Source organism: Ursus maritimus, unplaced genomic scaffold (assembly GCF_017311325.1).
Source record: "Ursus maritimus isolate PB19 unplaced genomic scaffold, ASM1731132v1 scaffold_30, whole genome shotgun sequence".
In the NCBI taxonomy this organism is placed as follows: Eukaryota; Metazoa; Chordata; class Mammalia; order Carnivora; family Ursidae; genus Ursus; species Ursus maritimus.
Genome location: NW_024425564.1, coordinates 21,080,363 through 21,100,024, shown reverse-complemented (window position 1 = coordinate 21,100,024; position 19,662 = coordinate 21,080,363). Strand labels below are relative to the sequence as shown.

Genomic DNA, 19,662 nt, shown 5'->3' with positions numbered 1-19,662 from the left:
TAAAATGAAGTAGCCTGCTGAAACACAGAGCAGAGAAGGAGAAAGAGTCCTACAGCTGCTTCTCCATGGGCTGATTGTTCACACTTTCCTTCAAATTCCTTTTTGCTGAAAACTAGTTTATGCTGCATTTTCTTTACTTGCAACCAATAGTCCTGACTGAATACAAATACCATGACCACGGTTATTTTTTTTTTTAATTCCAACAACATTGGAATTAAAATGTTTCACGTAATGCAAAATTGAACATGACAGTCTCTGCCAGTAGAGACATGATGATTAAGTGAGAAAATGTGAAATGTAAAGCAGTAATTTCAATGCAAAATCCATGACTAACTCTGCTTCTATATGATCAATGATTCTACAAATCACTCTGGAGAGAATGTCACTGAAACCAGGTAAACTTTCTATCTGATATCTGCCAAAATATTTTTTATTTCTTTAATTTCATGGATAAGGGAGAAAGTCTGATCACTCACTCAGTGAAGGAAAAATCGGCTGCTTGGAGAACTACAGAAATTGAGGAATATTATGCAGATGCGTCTTACTTGGAGGAACTGGAGAAACACAGATTTTCAGTTTGGTGAGTAACTTACCCTGCCTTTTTATTTTCAAATTTAAATTCATTGAATTAAACAAGTCTTTATTCATCCTATTCTTTTATTCATTTATTCAACAAATATCGATCACATGTCTATTACAGGCTATATGATATGTACCTTGACTTGGGAAAGCTCATAGTCCAATAAAATATATGGGTGCTTAAGAACATCAGTGTGATGTGATAATGCTATTAAAAAAAAACAGAAAGTGCCACATACACACATGGAGAAGCCGAGGGCCAAGTTTGCTTGAGAAGGGAGAAGGGCTCTCAGAAAAATTTGAGCCAAATCTTGGGGAGAGGAATGCAGTGGGAAAGTGGTGACAGTTTGTTGGGGGCAGCATCTGGAGATGGAATTGGGAGGTTGGCTGGGTGGAAATGTGCTGTAAACTTTAGTTCTCTTAAGATTCAAGCAGATGATAGTTATTTCTCTCTTTACCTGGTGGTGTATATAAAGGTATATCTGTCTCTGCAAGCATACATATAATAAATATTTAAAAATGCATAAAAGAGTGAGCAATGGAGCTTCTTAGAGGTAATGATTATAGGATTTTACAATAGTAGGGTTCATCAAGAGTGGGGGGAATGAACACTAGTAAGTTACAGTGTGACACATGGGGTAACCCAGGAAAGAAGAGACCAAGGAGCTATTCCAAGTCAGTATTCCAAACCACTGCCTTCCTGCCTACCTCAAGATCCTTGCCCTGAATTGTTTCCCCAGTGGACAATTACCTACCTCATGACTTAGTCCCAAAGATGTTCTCTTACTCTTCTACCTTGGAACCACCATTGGGAAGACATAGTATCAGCTCAAATTTCATTTATCCAGTCACAGTTTTAACAAATTCTCCTGGTTTTTAGTTAAATTTCTAAGTTTAAGTACTTTTCACCAGTGCTTTCCTGAAGCAATTGAAGTGTGGTCTCCAGGCTAACTAGTGAGTCATGCTCTCAATCAAGAGATGCACGCCTGTGCTTTCGAAACATCATGCAGGAAAGGGAGCCAAGGAACTCAGAAGATGAGAAATATGCATACTTCTTCTAGAAGGAAAAGTATTATACAAGAAATGCTCTAAGTCTAGACTAGGGATTGGCAAGTACAGGTCCCAGGCAAAATTCTGTTCTCCATCTGTTTTTTTTTTTTTTTTTTTTTAAAGATTTTATTTATTTATTCAACAGAGATAGAGACAGCCAGTGAGAGAGGGAACACAAGCAGGGGGAGTGGGAGAGGAAGAAGCAGGCTCATAGCGGAAGAGCCTGATATGGGGCTCGATCCCATAACGCAGGGATCACGCCCTGAGCCGAAGGCAGACGCTTAACGACTGTGCCACCCAGGCGCCCCTCCATCTGTTTTTGTTAAAAAAAAAAATGTATAACTGAAACTGAGGCACAGGAGTTTGGATACAAATTGTCTTTGACTGCTTTTCTGTACAATAACAGAATTAAGGAGTTGAGGCAAAGGCAGTAGGACCCATAAAGTCTAGAATCTAGCTCTTTACCAAAAGAGTTTTTCACCCTTGCTCTACACTGATGTAGATATTTCTCTGTTGTTCGCTGATGACATTCACATTATTTTTAAGATATTTTTATGCTTGGGGTGCCTAGGTCGCTCAGTTGGTTAAGCATCTGACTTCAGCTCAGGTCATGATCTCAGGGACCTTGGATCGAGTCCCACATTGGGCTTAGTGGGGAGTCTACTTGTCCCTCTCCCCCTCCCCCTGCTGGTGCTCTCTCCCTCAAATGGGTAAATGAAATCTTTTTTTTTAGAAAGGTATTTTTCTGCTTACTTCCTTTACCAGGTTGGGGCTCCTTATATGTTTTGGTTATCTATTGCTGCATGATGAATCTCTAAAGGCTTAGTGCCTTGAAATACCAACCATTCTATTTGTTCACGGTTCTGTGGGTTGAGAATCCAGGCAGGCACACATCATGGAAGGCTTGTCTGTGCTCCACCATGTCTGAAGCTTCAGCGAGGTGGCTCCAATGGCTGGGGTCTGGCTTGAATACTTCCATTGGGACCATATGTCTGGGATCTTGGATCCTGCTTTCACCTGAAGTCCTCACTTTTCCACATGGGTCTCTCTCTGCTGATGGTTGGGCTTCTTCTCAGCATGGTGTCTGGGGTCCAAGTAACATCTTTCCAAGCTGAGAAGGTGGAAACTGCAGATACCTCAAGGCCAAGCCTTTGAAGTTACATGGTGACTCCCACTGTATTTTATTGGTCCAAGCAGGTCACAGGGTCAGAGGCAGAGGAGGAATGGATTCTACTTCTTGATGAGAGAGTGGAAAGGCAGCATTGCAAAACAGAATGTTGGGATGAAAGATATCATGTGCCCGTCTTCAGAAGCATAACCTACCACATTTTGCTTTATTTATTTCTGAGCACAGAGCTCCTAGCATAGGGCTCCACAAATATTTTTTGAACAAAACAACAAATTCATAGATGAAGGGGTGTAGGTGCTATGGATAAACCTGAGGATGGATTCCAGTTTTGCCACTGCTTGTAACCTTAAATAATTTACTTAATCTCTCAGAAGCGATTTTATCCTGTGTGAAACTGGAATAACAATACCAGTACTTGGATGCTGTGTTTCTTGTGGAAGTTGAAAGAAAATGTACAGGGACACCTGGGGGCCCCATCAGTTTAGTGTCTGCCTTTGGCTCAGGTCATGGTCCCAGGGTCCTGGGATCGAGTCCCACATCAGGCTCCTTGCTCAGCGGGGGTCTGCTTCTCCCTCTGCCTGCCGCTTCCCCTTGCTTGTGAGCGCACTCCCTCTGTCTTCTCAGACAAATAAATAAATAAAATCTTTAAAGAAAAAAGAAATATAATGTATAAAAATCTAACATGTAGATTTATTAACATTAATAAAAATAAAATTTGAGGAAAATGTCTTTTCCAGAGGTTAAAATCGAGGCCAAAGGTCACACTGGCATGATTTCTCATTTCTCACATCTGTCTTCCTTTCTGGTCTTCAAACACACCAAGCTCTTTATCACATCAGGGACTTCACAGTTGATGCTTCCTGTGTCTGGAATGTTCTCTCTGTTCTTAGTATGGTTAACAACACATACTGTAGGCCTCAGCATCAACTTTACCTTCCCAGAGAGGCTTTTCCTGACTACCCTACATAAAGCGGTACCCACCCCTCTTCTGATTATTTACTTTCTCATCGCCTTGTTTTCTTCTTTACTTACCCCAGTTTAAATTAATTAACTGATCTTTAATAGTTATTTCATTTATTTACTGATTTCTGTGTTTTTCACTAAACAGAAGCTGTATGCAGGAAGGAACTCCTTTTATCTGGTCACTCCTGTGTCTCCAGGCCCTGGTTCTAGAATACCTGGCTTATAATAGGCAATCCCAGTAAATATTTACTGAATGAGTGAGAAAAAGGATGAATGAGTGATCTGTCAGCTTCTCTCTCTCTCTCCCAACTCCCTCGGTCGTCATACCTATTTATTTACTTTCAATCTCTCCCTTCTTTGAAATTGCTACCATTAAAAAAAAGAAGTAACATGGAATAATTAACCACTATAAACATTTCTTTGTAAACCAGGATTGAGGATATGGGGGTTGCTGAGACCTCTATAAACTTGTGTTCTAACTGGTCTGAGATACAATCTGAACAATTTCCTTGATGTTTTATTAGAGGTGGTAACTCATTTATTGGGGCAGCCTTTACCTAAATCTTCTCCAAATCCCCATAAAATGCATTTAACACAGAATACTGTACGACCCAGCTTCAAAGATACATATGTGACATTGCGTGAGAAGTATTTGCTTCGGTGTAGCAAGTCTGAATGTACGCATTTTCTTTCTCTGTTTCTTATATGGCCTATCTCACCCCCTTCTAGCCTTCCCCTGTGCCTCATTGTAACATGATGATTTGGGTAAATTTGGTAGATTGTTAAGGCTTCAGTCAATCCCACCTTCCAATTTTTAAAAGAAACTGTATAGGACCTTTAGCTAGTCAAATGCAAGTTTATCTTGTTTGTAGCTGCCAATAATTTTTTTTAAAGCTTCCAAAATGTAAAACGGTTACGTTTTTCTCAACCAGAAAGATATCCAGCTGGCTTGTCTCTGCGTGAGTAAAAGAGCGAGCACGGATTTCCTGCTGCCGTGAATGTCAGGTGATCGTAGGGGAGAGTTGTTGGGGATGTTCCGGTGGGTTTGCATCTTACTCGTCTTTGCTGGGCTGCGAGGTCTATACCGGCAGGAAGTTTACATATTTTTCTTTGAGACAAATGCTGCTGTGATGGGATGACTTTCTTCTGCTTATACTTTGAGATAACATGATCTAGCCAAGGCATCCCTCTGTACTTTTGTAGTACAAGATTTATTTCCAGCATCACTCATTTGGGTTCACAGTGGTTGGCTCTGTTTTATGCTCCCCTAACACCTGCCTATTTTCTTTGTGCCCCTCGGCACACGGTCCATAGGTGTTCCGTGGTCCTTTTCTCCCATTAGACAGGAAGTTTTATACATTTCATAGGGGTAGAGATTAAGTTTCTCCTGTTCTTTCTCGTGTAGCCACAATGATTGACAAATTGCAAGCCTTTAATAAATATTTGTTGAATTAATGCACGGAAAATAAGAGGAAAATAAGAATTTTGGCATTTCCCGGGGGGCCTGGGTGGCTCAGTTGGTTAAGGTCTGACTCTTGGTTTCGGCTCAGGTCATGATCTCGGGGTGGTGAGATCAAGCTGCATGTCTGGCTCCATGCTCAGTGGGAAGTCTGCTTGAGATTGTCTCCCTCTCCCTCTGCCCCTCCTGCTCGTGCTCTCTCTTGAAAATAAATACATAAATATTTTTTAGAAAAAGAAAGAGAGAATGTTAGAAATTACAAGTACATTGAGACTGTGTTGGGATACAATTATATGCATCCATGAGAACATGCATTTCTGTTCAGTTAAAAAATTATGTTGTAGACTGGGAGTTTTATCTTTTTCTTATTTTTTCTTATTGCTTGATTAATTGATTGATTGATTTTGAGACAGAGGGAGAGAGAGAGAGCCCGAACGAGGAGGAGAGGCAGAAGGAGAGGGAGAGAAAGAATCTGAAGCAGGCTCCATGCCCAGCGCAGAGCACGAGGCTGGTTCCATCTCAGGATGCAGAGATCATGACCTGAGCCCACATCAAGAATCTCAAGAGTTGGGTGCTTAACTGACTGAGTCACCGACTGAAGCACACAGGCGCCCCTGGGAGATTTTTAAAAATTTATTTTCCTATGAGGGAAAGATTTCATTGAGAAAGTTTACAATGTGCATTCTGTTAATTACGTAAATAACCACTCATTTGCCTGTGTAAACAGAGCCGTAGAATCTCATTGCCTATGGAGTGAATTGGATTCCCTGGGTCCTAATGCAGTACCTTAATCTCGGCACAGTGACTTCTTCACAGAAGTAAAACAGATTATGTGTGAAGTTCCTCTGGAAGTAGTGCTGGGACTGTTTCAAGGCAGTGGTTGAAGGAAGTTAGCATAGTTTTCAGACATACCTGACTCCTGACTGGGGAGAGGTTCAGTAACAAGGCAATCTGAAAATGTTTCCATTACTATTTAAATACGACTAGGTGGGTAAGCGACCAGAGAATCACATACTTTTAGAGCATTACGGGGACTTGGGGATTATTTGGTTCAGCCCTATCTGTTTATACAAGTATAACGCGGAGACCTATAGACGTTAAGTGACTTGCCTTAGGTCATACAGCTAATAATGGAAATGGGACTAGAACCCACTTCCTTTCAGTCTTAATCCAGTCCCAATTATAAAAAACATATTCTCCCTAGAACTCTGCTAGTCATTTTGTAGTTTCCTGTTTTTATCAATTTCAAGCTGTGATATTCATCAGTTCTTTGAATAGAAGGTGCTAATTCTTGGGAAAATGCATATAATGGATTAATGTCAGTTTTCTTCTGCCATGGGGTTGGGGAGTGGGCAAATGCCTCAATGTGTGTAAAAAGCCCATGTGGCTGGCCACACAGAGTGTTCTCAGCCGGTCGTTTATGTGGCTGACTTGAGTTTGTTTCTTGGGGAAGGTATGAGTTAACGATAAACATCACAACAGGAAAGTTATTCTTTAATAAAAGTGATACACTTTCCTTTTTTATAACACACATGTGATTTGACGTTGAAATAAAATGCAGATGCTACTTTGATTGACGTATTCCCTATTGTGCTTTTCCAAAACACCTTCACATATGGTCTGCCTCATTCCTGAGAAATGACTTGTTGTTTATGTCATACAAACGCCCTTTCTAGGGGTTAAATGGATACACACATGCAATCTCAGCAAATAGAAAGGGTAGTTACAGTAACCTCAAGATATAATTGTTCTTTTCACCATTTAAACATACCTATGAGACCTAACAAGTCAAAAAATGGCAGAGTTGTCCCAAAGAACCAACTCCAAACATCTGTTTTTGATATTGTATCTGTACTATGACCAGAATAAAACATTTCACATCTTGATAGTAGAGTAGTATTATTTCTTTATTGGTCAAGGCAATTTTATATATGAAATTTTTACCGGAATCTTTCTTGGAGGTCTCTGACTTTTATCCCATCAGAATTATCCTGCACAAGACACTGAAAGTAATGTTATGGGCTCGAGTGAGCTTCGAATAGGCTAACCACATCCATTTTTGCAGAATTTTACGGTTTACAAATCCCTTAATCTTATTCCTGTACTTTTAAAAACTTGGTGCTCAAGACAGCCTTGAGATAATATTATTCACCCCATTTTATGGATTATATAAGGGAAGTCCAGAGCACTCAGATGGTTTATTTACCAGCACCCAACTAGCTGGTCTGCACGTATCCCTATTCTGTTCTCTTTCCGCTATGACCTCTCCTTTAACATGTTTCTACTATCGTACTTCCTGGCTAGCCTCCATGTCATGTGTAGATTTCGCTTTGTGCATTTTCCTGCTTTTACTGTTAAGTTATAGTTTACTGGCATGTCCCACAGAGTTGGGTGAATGTGGGGTGAAGAAAAAATGCCACAGAGAAGGGGGTTGCTAACTAAGTCGGTTCTAGAATAACCCAGCAGAGCCAAATCCCTGTGGTGGTACATTCCTGATGGTAATTTATCAATGATCCACATACAATTAGGTGCTTACTGACTGATGTCTTTATCTTTCGAGGTGTGGCTAAAGCATGACCATCTATTCCTACTGAGAAGGTATAAATCTTAATGGCTAGGAATATAGTTCTGAGGCCATAATAAACTCAAGAAAATTAACCTTATAAATTACTAGTTAAGTAAACCTAGACAAGTTTCTCAAACTCTTTGCTCCTCAGTTTCTGTGAAAATAGTTACAGGTTTTTCCTGCTATCCTGACGTCGGTGTTCCTCTGAAACCTTTTGTTAAGTCGAAATGGCACACATCGAAAATGCAAATGCCACTAATTTATATGAACACATTTTTGAGCATTCCCAAATGCCCAAAATTACTTCTCTTAGGATTTTCTGATACTTTGGGGCACATCTTGCTATGGGATGCACAAAATAAGTTGAGATAAAGCACAGATGCTCACAGCCAAGGTTCAAAGCTACAGGGGGCTTGATGCTGAGATGCTGAGTGTAGTTCCTGGGGAAAGAGCTTGGTGGCACCCCTCTTGCTGCTTTGGGGTGGCCCTGCCTCCATAATGGCTCCCTGCAAAACAAACACTGAATGTTATTTTCAATTTTTGCCTTTTTTTTTCGTAAAAGTAAACACGCTCTTTGGATTTCTTTTGGTTTGAGCAAACAGGACCTGGTGTAAGTCTTACAGGGGGCTTAACAAGGGAAAAATTCCCTTCATGTTCATTCAGATTGTTGGCAGAATTTATTTCCGTGTGGCTGTATGAGGAGAGCCTTGGCTTTTTATGGCCCACAGTTGTCCACAGTTCCTAGAGGATGCCTGGAGGTCCATGCAGTGGGGGCTTCTAAGCCCACAAGGGGAGTCTTTCATCACAGGGAAAACCATTAAGGCTTTTACCTGAATATATCAGGACCTCCCAGAAATAAGGATTTGATTAACTCAGTGTCACCTACCTCAGATCTAATTACTTCTGCAAAATCCCTTCACCTTTGTCATTTTCTATTGGCTAGAAGCTAGTCCTCGGTGTCTTCCGCACTCCAGGGTGGGATTGTACAGAGCATGAACCCCAAGGGGCTGGAATCGTGGGGGCGTGCTCCTGATGTTCTCATCTGTCTGCGCATCTAGGAAGGTGGTAGGGTAGGCTGTGGCTCTTTGTAGTACTAGGCGACTGCTTCCCTATTAGCAATAAAATGAAGCACCACATATGGAAGGTTCCAATCCAGTTTGCCTTTTAGTTGATAGTTGTGTCTGCTTCTTTCCTAAGTATGGGCCTGAGGCTGAGAAGACCCACGTTCACATCCACGGGTGGTTCCCAGCAGCCGACTATGCTGACTATGCTCTCTTCTTCCTCTCAGAAGACTTTTCAGTTCTTTACGCCTGAATAATGGACGATGAACCATCCTTTACCCCTCTGGCCCCTCTTCTGCCTGTACCCAATGTTTCTTCCACAGATTGATTTTAGTTATATTTCTATGGATAGTGTTTTCTTTTGATTTTAAGTTTCCCATCTACTTCTTATAGTGCTGTTGATGCTAAGTGAACTCATTTTAAAAGCTAAAGGCTACTCACTAACAGGATTTCTCCCTGTTCATTTAAAATATTTTATACATTATAATATATATATATATATAATAAAATATATATAAAAGCTTCAATAAATGGTCTTATTTCCTGGACTCCATAGTTCACTAGATTCCTAGACTGATAAATACCATATCACCTTTTTCTTCATCTATATCTACTTAAGTAAAAGAGCAAAACAAAATTTACTTACCATTGACATCTACTAGGGCACTTTAAGGCTTTGACCTTTCTAGCTTCCCTTCATATAAAACCAGAGTTACGTGTTGTGGTGGACACTCTTGGTTGCACCCAGCAGCCAGTCCTCTTGCCTGTCTTTCTAACTGGTGATGCTGTCTCCAAAGACTGAAAATGGTAGACACTTGCCTAATCTATCATGCACTATGGGTGGTCATGGACCCACTTCTGGCCATTGAGAGGTAAGAAGATTGCAGCTTGGGCCTCCTTCCACTGAAGAGAGAAGCAAGTAAGAAAGGGAACCCCTTTTTGCCACTCTCTCATTTCTTCGCACTGGGGCTGTTGCTGTATGGATGTGATGCTGCAAGTTTCTGGAGACATTTTGCAGCATGAGGCAGAAATGGGAGAGAAACCAATCCAGCACCCTGTTATTTTGAGCCATTGCTTATGACCTTCTTTTACCTGTTGCAAGATTTTTAGATGAGGTAATTAAATGCGCTTACTGCTCAATACTCTTGGATGAACATTCTGTTGTTCATGGCTGAAAGCAATCTTACTGAGACAATGAACCTGCTTGAATGTGGTTCTGATACATTGAAGAGCAGGTGTTCTTTCTTTCATTTACTATTTATCAGGTTTACATGGTGCCCTAAATTGTGGACACATAGTATTAGAATCCCTTCCTATTGCCTGGGATCTACCAAAGCATAGTGTGTAACTAGTTGCTTTTTAGTTTAGTACAATTTGGAAAATGGGCACAGTATGGTGCAAGAGATTCTTCTCCATGGAGACCACCCTGATTCATTTGGGAAGGTGGAGAATGAGGTGAGTAGAATTAATTTAGCCAACTGTCTGGAAACCTAACATGACATCAGTGATAAGATTTAAATATCCAGGAGCTTCGGATTATGAGTCAGTCCAAATTCAAACTCCTTGATTTAAATGATGGAAGCACAAAACTGGGCATGAAGCAATGTAGGAATTTATTTGATGCAAAAACTCAAATGACCGGTAAAATAGATCATGTTCTGTTGTAATCATTTGCAAGCAGCATTAAGAAAACAATTGAGTGGGTGTATTCTGAGCTTCAGGCATTGTAAATTCTCTCACTCTCATATACTTTATGCCTTCTTTAATAAACTGGAGAATCTTGGGCCAGCTTCATCGGTGACGGTAGGTGGTCATTCATTTCACAATCCACTAATTTTCATGATTATTCAGTATTTTATGTTACCTAAACTGCCTTGGATTTTGTCTCACTCAAATTGTAATATGGCAATAGCTTATATGATTTCAGAATCATTAATTCAATTGGCGTTCTTAGTACAGGAGTTATACTCTTACCTCTCCAAAAATGAACAAGAACTCAAGGGTCCTAAATATGCTGATGGCATATAAAAAATTTTGAAATATATATCAGCAGTCTGTTGACCTAGTGTGTCTTGTTGAAAAGATGCAGAGTCCAGAGAAAATTCCTAGGAGGAGAAAAAAAGTGACACCAGCTATAGTCTACTCTCACCTTAAAGATACAAATGTATATCCACCTGAAACTTCTTTCTACCTTAACAACTGAATTCTAACATAACATGGAAGAAATAATGATAATAATCAGGCTATTTAATATTTTAAGGTTTTTGTTTTTTTTTTGTTTGTCTCTCTTTATATGATGTTTTACAGGGATTTTGCAGGAATATTGCAAGGACTCCTAATATTATGTTCCATCTTTTTACCTCATCTTTCTGCTGTAGCCCTCCTTACCTAAAATTTGATGCTTGTTGGCAGCTTTCTGCTGACTGTTATAAAATATATGCTGATATTTTCAGGGACGGGCCACTTACTATATTTTAAGGCCATTCAATTAATTTTGGACATTTTGACAATTAAAAACTCTTTCCTAATATTGAGTAAATTCCATGTCCCTATTTTTTAAGTTATTAGTACCCATTTGATTCATTAAAACCTCAAGTCAAAAGCCAATCTACTTATTGCTCTGTTTATTTACTTTCTATCTATCTATTATCTATCATCTATCTATCTATCTATCTATCTATCTATCTATCTATCATCTATTTGCCTTTGCGTCTCTCTATCTCAGGATTTAAAGATTTGTTAGATATCATTTAGATCAATTATTTATCAGATTATCACATCTTAGTTTCAATATCCCTTCCCATCTTCCTGGTTAGTCATCCCTGATAGTGATGAGAAACTTACCACTAAGTGAAAAGAGCTTTACATAAGTGCTTTGGAAGAACTCAAGGATGGGTATAGATGTAGTTTACATCTCTTAGGAGCCCAAAGTATATACAGAGTATACACTTTTCATTCATGGACTAAAACATTATTATGGCTTAGTCTACTTGTGGATTTGGTAGACATTACTCTGCTCTCTGATACTTAGCTCTCTTATTCCAGGTGCACAGAAGACTACATTCTCTGGTTTCCCTGTAGTTGAGCAAGTTCCTTTGAATTATTCTGACTAACCGGTTAGGAGCAGAAAGCGTGTATGTCATTGCTGCACCGATCACTGAATTGTTAGTGTGAGACCCAACCCCTCCTCTGCCCTGCATGGTGGTTATTGGGGGGCCTTTTGTGGAGATGACAGGATGAGTAGATCAAAACAGTCTGGATCACAGAGTTTTCACATGGAAGAAAACCACACTGAAGCATCCTCCTGTAGCAAACCTTTCATGAATAAATAAACTCCGGTTGCATGAAGTCAACGAGATGTGGAAGTTGCTACCACAGTCTGAGGTGGTCTACATGAGTTAATACAGTGGGCAACTCTAAAGGTCCGCATCTGCTAGGTACTTGTAAGTCTCTTGAGAAACTGAGAATCACTTGTGATAGGACTGAAGTACGGGTGTGAGTCTCAGCCAGTGATGAGTGAGCCTATTCAGATTGCTTTATCTTTGCCTAATAGGTGATCTTATTTAAACCTCACCACATCAGGATGAAGTTGTTAATATAATATTCACATTACAGCGGTGCCTGGGTGGCTCAGTCAATTAAGTGTCTGACTCTTAATTTCAACTTAGCTCATGATCTCAGGGTCATAAGATGGTAACCCACCTTGGGTCTGAACCCCTCGAGGAGTCTGCTTGAGATTCTCTTCCTCTTCCTGTGCCCCTTCCGGTGCTCACACATGTGTGTGAGCATGCGTGCTCTCTCGCTCCCTCAAATAAATAAATAAATCTTTAAAAAAATAATAATGTCCACAATACAAATGGAGAAGTGATATAATTTTCTGTGGAAGTATTTCTAAATTGGGAAAATCCCAAAGACCCCAGAATGTATAATTCAACAATATCCATGTGTATGTTGCAGTAAGAGAGAAATACTGGATATATATGAGAGTCATATTCTTATATTCATCAACTGTTAGTCTTTTTTTCACCTAACATAGATACTCAGAAGCCATCTCCCTCTGGTATATTTGGGGGAAAGGCAGTCATTTCACTCTTGTTCCAGAGTTATCATCTATGGCAATACATTTCCAAGACAGTCATGCTCCTCTTAGAACTTTCCAGCTTCTCGAGGAACTCAATCATTCTGCTCAAGCTCATCACAACCTGGACCTTTGGGATTAGTATCTTCCTACATTGAACTACTTCTCTGCTGGCCTCTGTGGATGAATGATTGGTTCAGGCCACATCCTTCTTCTCTTTACTGGTTTTTCATAATTGCATCCCTAATGCAATCACAGTAGCTTATGAATATAATTGAGTCACTATAAGGTTGGTGTAACTAAAGAGACTGCAATAGAGGAGAATCAGTTAAAAGCTTAACCATTTCCACGATATTCCTTGATGGATATTGCTTACTTCCTAAAATTGACCTTGGTCATAAGAGCTGTCCTTCCTTCTTATTTCTGAGACAGTTTCCACCGTCAACTTTTACTGTGTCTATTTCCAGTCTCCTTTATGAAACTCCACTCTCTCGATACAGGGTTTTGCCATATAATCAGTCTTCTCTCTCCACTTGGCTAATCCTGGGGCTCCCCAAGATGTCAGCAGCAAGTTTCCCAAGGATGACATTAATAGGTATGGAATTAAACAAGAGTCTGGTGTGGGCTTTGACCTTTCCGTGTACATTCCTCTTCTTGGACTCTGTCAGCTTGAAAGACAGCTTTGTCCCCTGTTGTTCCTGATATTTAGCAGGGAGCTGTCATATAAAACACAAAACACATACATTCATCTCAAAGCAACTCAAAATGCTCAGAAACAACTCAATTTATGTTTGCATTAAAGAGAAGAAACATTTTCCTAGCATTGTCACCTCAAGGATGCTAGTAGTTTGCTCTATGGGACACGACAATAGCAGTTCCCAGAGACAGCTTTTCTTTTCAATTTAAATGCAGGAGTTCTCAGTGCTCAAGCAATGTAGCCCGTCAGAGGGCCAGCCTCCCACTGATGTCCACTTTTTAGCTATATCAAAACCCAGATGGAACCTTACAGCTTCTGTTTACCTTATACTCAGAAACATTCTCAGGAAGGCCATCTTTCTCACTTCCCTGTACAAAATGTGGGCTGGAATTTGGGGAAGAAGTTGGTCTTCCAAGCCCATTATAAATCTGACATTAGTTTTAAAACAATTATTGGCATACTTTTCTTGTGTCAACAGGACTGGTATGTGTGCTTCTCCATATTTTTCCATTATTTGGTGATAGTCCAGACAATTCTATAAATGCAGCAGTGCACATGAATTTGGGGGGATTCACTTTTCTGTTTTTCTGTTATGAAAGGACGTCCTGACATCAACCCATTCACAAAATGAAAATAAAGTTCTTTTCCTTGTCCTCCTGACCACCATAGTTTTGTCATTCAATTATCATTCTCCCTAGCACACTGTTTTGAATTTGAGGTAGCAATGGGCACCCCCACCTGACACCTCATATCAGTTCCTAAATACTCTATATCCTTTCCTTGTAACATCTGGAGCAAACATCCCTTCTTCATTTCATTTTTTATGGCTAAATTATTGTGATATTCTCTCTTCTAATCTTTTGACTTCCAGAAACTCCATTCAATTCTGCATTCTAGGAACTGTCTTGAATGAAGGATCTTTTTTAACATGAATTTCTTCATGCCTTCCCTTTGATGTCAGTAATAACTAACTTTTAGTCAGTGTTCTCTCTATGTGGGCACTAGTCTAACTGCTTTGTATCATTTCTTAAGTCTTCAACAACTCTATGAGGTAGGTAATATTATTATCCCCATTTTACAGAGGAGGAAACTGAGGCACAGAGAGATTAGTCAATATTGGCACAGTCATATAGGTGACAAGTGGTGGAGCTGGGATTCACACCCAGACAGTATGAACTCCAAACCTGAATCACCATGCCGTGCTGCCTCCAACTACAAATGAAAAACAAACAAACAAACAAAAAAACCCAACCGCTTTAATAAAACCCTTCAATCTAGCAGATAATACGTTAAAACTCTTTAGCAGACAGGAATTCCAAATGTCAGGTAGGCACAGTTCTTTGACATGGCCAGTGAGTCATGTGGCATAAACCTGCCTAGGAGAAAAGCCATGAATCACAATGAGGCTTTTAGAAATGTGGTCTTTCCTACAAGAGCACTATGGAAGAGTTGCTTTTTTTCGTATTCTTTTTTTTTTTTTCCTTCTTTTTACCACTTTGGGAGAAACATTTGTTGCACCCTGTGGATCTAGAACAGGAGAATTGGGTTCAATAATAGTAAATCTTAAATTTATTCTTATCTTGGGTACCTTTCTGATTCTGGCTGATAGCAGATTGGAATCAAGGGAATAACTTGAGAACAGCAGTTCTCAGGATATTTTAAATTAAAGTTGTTTGGGGATTTAACAGTCCTCAGCAGGCTCCTCTAGATAAGTCAGTTTATGGATTTGGGAATAGAGATTTTTATTCTTATTTTTAATTTGATTTCTGACCTTTCTGCTCTCCTCTCCCCACTCTCTCTCTTTCTCCCTCTAAATATATCAATTTTAAAGATTTGGGAATAGAGATTTTTATTCTTATTTTTAATTTGATTTCTGACCTTTCTGCTCTCCTCTCCCCACTCTCTCTTTCTCCCTCTAAATATATTAATTTTAAAGCAGCTTCTCAAGAGTTAAAGCAAATAATAGGACAAGGGGTTTGAAATAAATAGCTTGGCTTATGGGGGGGGGTTGCCCCAAATTGAGATTCAATTTAGCCTCTCCTACTCTCCTAATAACTCACTTGCTACCATATCCGTCTCATACTGTTCCACCTCACCCCTCCCTCCACAAGTACGGTTAAATAATTCTTCCCTTTCTACTGACCATTTCTCATTTCCTATCACCCACACTTCATCCTGCCCCATCTTTACTATTTTCATCATATGTCTGTACCACTTGAGTCCATTGCCCCTCTACCTGCTACTTTATTTCTCTAACTTTTACCTGTAAAACTATCATCTATTGACAGGTGAGACCCAAATCTCAATACCTCCTGTGTTCTAGACCTATATCTCCTGCTAGCTCATGAGCGGTACTTCAGAAGCCATAAGGCACCATCTTGAACTCACTGACATTCTCCATCAACCAGGTCTGTTTCCTCATCTGAAAACTAGATCATTTGTTTTTCAAATGATCTCTACTGGGTGTACCTATCCGAGGGTTTGGAATCTCTTTCAATGTCCCCTACTTCGTTCTCTGCATTGAATTATTGATTTACTCAGAAAACATTTAATGGCTACCAACTGTGGTGCTCGGTTCTGTAGATACAAAGATGACTAAAATGGTTGTTTTATGAGGGGTTAACCATCAGAATGTGTTTGGTGTGTGTTTTGAAGGTTGTGTATCATTATAAAGAATGTATTGTTGCTCTGTGGGGGTTTGTTTAAAAGGTATTGTTATAGATTCTCTATTTCTCTTGTCTATTACTCAGCCCTATGTCTTTCAGGTCTCTTCACGTTGGTGTGTACCATATACTAATAGCTATGGTAATCCATGCATTCTAACAGAATCTAGTAGCTGTGTTCCATTTCATATGATGCATCCTTTTTTTTTTTTTTTTTTTGAGACTACTCTCCAATCCCACTTATCAGCAATAATATTGAAGTAAATGTGTGCCATGCTGGTCCCATTTGCAATTTTTCTGAGAAATAAGCCTAGGGCCATATTACTGGCTCACAGTGTACAATTGCACTTGTACCCACAAGTTCTGTATCCACTAAGAGAGGATGAGGACCCTGTTTTTCCATCATATCCTTCTGCAAATGACATTATCCAATCTTCTAATTTTTGCCATTATGATCAATTTCAAGTGGTAGCTTGTTGTTTAAATTTTCTTTTTTTCTAGTTACAAAAGAGTTTGAATATTTACTTCACATACTGCCATCTTGGTTTCTCCTTTTGTGAATACCTTGTTCACATACTTTGTCCATTTTCTACTGAGTTCTCTGTATTTTTCTTATTAACTTGTGGAACATTCTAGTAAATTCTAGGTACATGTGCCTCCATGGCGTTATGTTTTGCAAATACCTTTTCGCAATCAGTTATCTGTCTGTTCATTTTTTTCTGCTGGTCCTTGCTAAATTGAAATCCTTCATCATAATTTCCTAATCCATCACTTTTTTAACCTTATGATCTGTGCTTTTTTTTTTTTTTTTCAGTTATGCTTTAAAGAGTGTTCTTCTTCACCCTAGATCATAAGGATATTCTCTCAACTTTTCTTCTAGGGTTATAATTTACTATTCACATTAACATATCAATTCGTTTAGAGTTCACTAAACTCTGTTTATCTTAAATTGACATAGCAAACTGGTTTTCCCTTTTCTATCTACTGAGGAGTATGTCTCTTGTTTATTACATAGACCAAGAAACTGAATCTTGGCCATTTAAATAATTTGTCTTATGAAATAAACAATTGAGTCAGGTTGTGATTCTCACATAGGTTTCTTAACCTCAGAGTTTGTAAATGCCCTTTCTCCTGTCCTTTCTATGGAAGTCCCCTTCTACATTACAATTTCCTTGAAGGCAGAGACTGTGAATTGTCATGTGTTTATGCCCAGTATTCTGGAGAACAACTGGCACATGGAATGGCCCAGTAAGTATTTGCTGGAGTTGAGGTATTTCATTCTATCACTCTCTGTCCTTTTACCCTCTGTAGATTATCATAAAAGTTGTAAAATTGGCTCTTCGTCCATTCTGGGGACATCAATGATGGCTTCAAATCTGGGACACATTAAGGTAATTGTGTAGATATCACGGCTCTGGAGACATGAATTTTCATCTTTATCTTGATACTACATCGTTGCCATGTCCTGAATGACAAGCTTCCCAATGATGCACTCACAAGCTAAATGAGAACTGCTGTCTCCTTATCCAACTGTTCATTGTTGGAGTGGGTAGTATGGAGGAAATTCAGTTCCAGTCTTTGGTTTTCTGCCACGGATGGCAGTATTTGGATGCCTGTGTGATTTTTCCAGGTGTTGGCCATGTCTGACTGAACTTTCTGCCAGCTCATAATGATGTGGCTCTGCTAGGAATATATCAGCCCATCTCCCTCCTTATCCAACTGTTCATTGTTGGAGTGGGTAGTATGGAGGAAATTCAGTTCCAGTCTTTGGTTTTCTGCCACGGATGGCAGTATTTGGATGCCTGTGTGATTTTTCCAGGTGTTGGCCATGTCTGACCGAACTTCCTGCCAGCTCATAATGATGTGGCTCTGCTAGGAACATATCAGCCCATCTCTGAGCCCGTTTGCTCGTGTAGTTCAGCACAACCATCAGAGTTTGTCTGGAGGATTGCCTTAGAGGTATTAGTGGGGGCTGACTATCTAATGGGGAAAAGAAAAAGTGGGAGAACAGTATTTAATTTTTATGATGATATTTTGAGCTTTGGGTGTAATATTAGTTTGGGGTAGTGCAGGAAAACAAACAAGCAAAGAAACAGAAAACATCACATTAAGTCTTCAGTATACCATGCTAACCTTATGAGATGGGACCCAAGTCTGCACCAATACTGATTTAGCTTTAGAAGTCAGAGGATAACCAGGAACTAGGGTCCAGTGGAATATGACAGACTGAGGGAGTCTGGGACTTTGCTTTCGGAGGAACCAAAGCACCAAAAGGAAGATCATTTATTCATTTTTTCAGGTATGGAAGCAGTACACACTTGCTTATGAACACTGACCATGGATTGGGTGCTAGGGATAGAGAAATGTATCAGACCCAGCCTGTACCAGCAAGGCATGCAAACAGCTTACACAGGGTTACGAAATCCATTATTATGGGTAACAACATCTTGCGCACCAATACTGATTTAGCTTTAGAAGTCAGAGGATAACCAGGAACTAGGGTCCAGTGGAATATGACAGACTGAGGGAGTCTGGGACTTTGCTTTCGGAGGAACCAAAGAACCAAAAGGAAGATCATTTATTCATTTTTTCATGTATGGAAGCAGTACACACTTGCTTATGAACACTGACCATGGATTGGGTGCTAGAGATAGAGAAATGTATCAGACCCAGCCTGTACCAGCAAGGCACGCAAACAGCTTACACAGGGTTACTAAATCCATTATTATGGGTAACGACATCTTGCAGATGTAGTAACTAAAAGTTAGGGGAGTTAAGTCCAAATGTTGTTTGGGGCACTCCACGAGATTTTATTTCTCTACCCTTAGTTTCAACAGTGGTGCCTGACTCAGAGTATGCATTCAGTAAATATTTATTAAATGAATGAATTAGTAAACAACGCAATATTTCTCAATATGTAGACATTATGTAAAGTAAAAGACAGAAAACGGTATTATTAGGAGTAATCAAAGAAGATTCACAAAAGCTGTTATATGGAGAAATTTCAAAAATGGTTATCCAAGGAGAATAAAGTCATAAGATGATTCTATAATTTAAAACAGTGAGAAAGAATGTAGACCTTTCTCAAAATCTAAAGACAATACCCAATATTATCTGTGGTGCCCCATACCTGAATTACTCTGTTCACTGGGGTTTCCCCAAGTCAATGGAGGTATACAGCCCCTTGCTATGTCTTCTTGGGCTCAACGAAACTCGCATAAGCTGAGAAACTGGAAATAATGCATGTCTACAGAGAGCAAAACGATAGCAAAATGAGTAATTTACTTGCTATAGGTCAAAGGAACAAAGTGACTCACTGATGCCTCTTACAGTGTTTGGTTTATATTGATGTATGTTATGTACATGGAGGATCTATCCTTTCACCCTTCGGGATGTAAAAGGCTAGTTATATCATGC

The 19,662-nt window shown here is 39.6% G+C and overlaps 1 protein-coding gene across 1 annotated transcript in view; it reads left to right on the top strand.

Annotated features, from left to right (window-relative positions):
• LOC103665144 overlaps positions 1–19,662 on the top strand; it is a gene marked incomplete at its 5' end in the record, with an annotated part of 295,474 nt that overhangs the window by 162,963 nt on the left and 112,849 nt on the right. Inside the window, one exon of the mRNA XM_008693048.2 lies at positions 481–580. Within this exon, the coding sequence (XP_008691270.2) occupies positions 481–580 (100 nt within the window). The remainder of the gene's footprint in view (positions 1–480; positions 581–19,662) is intronic.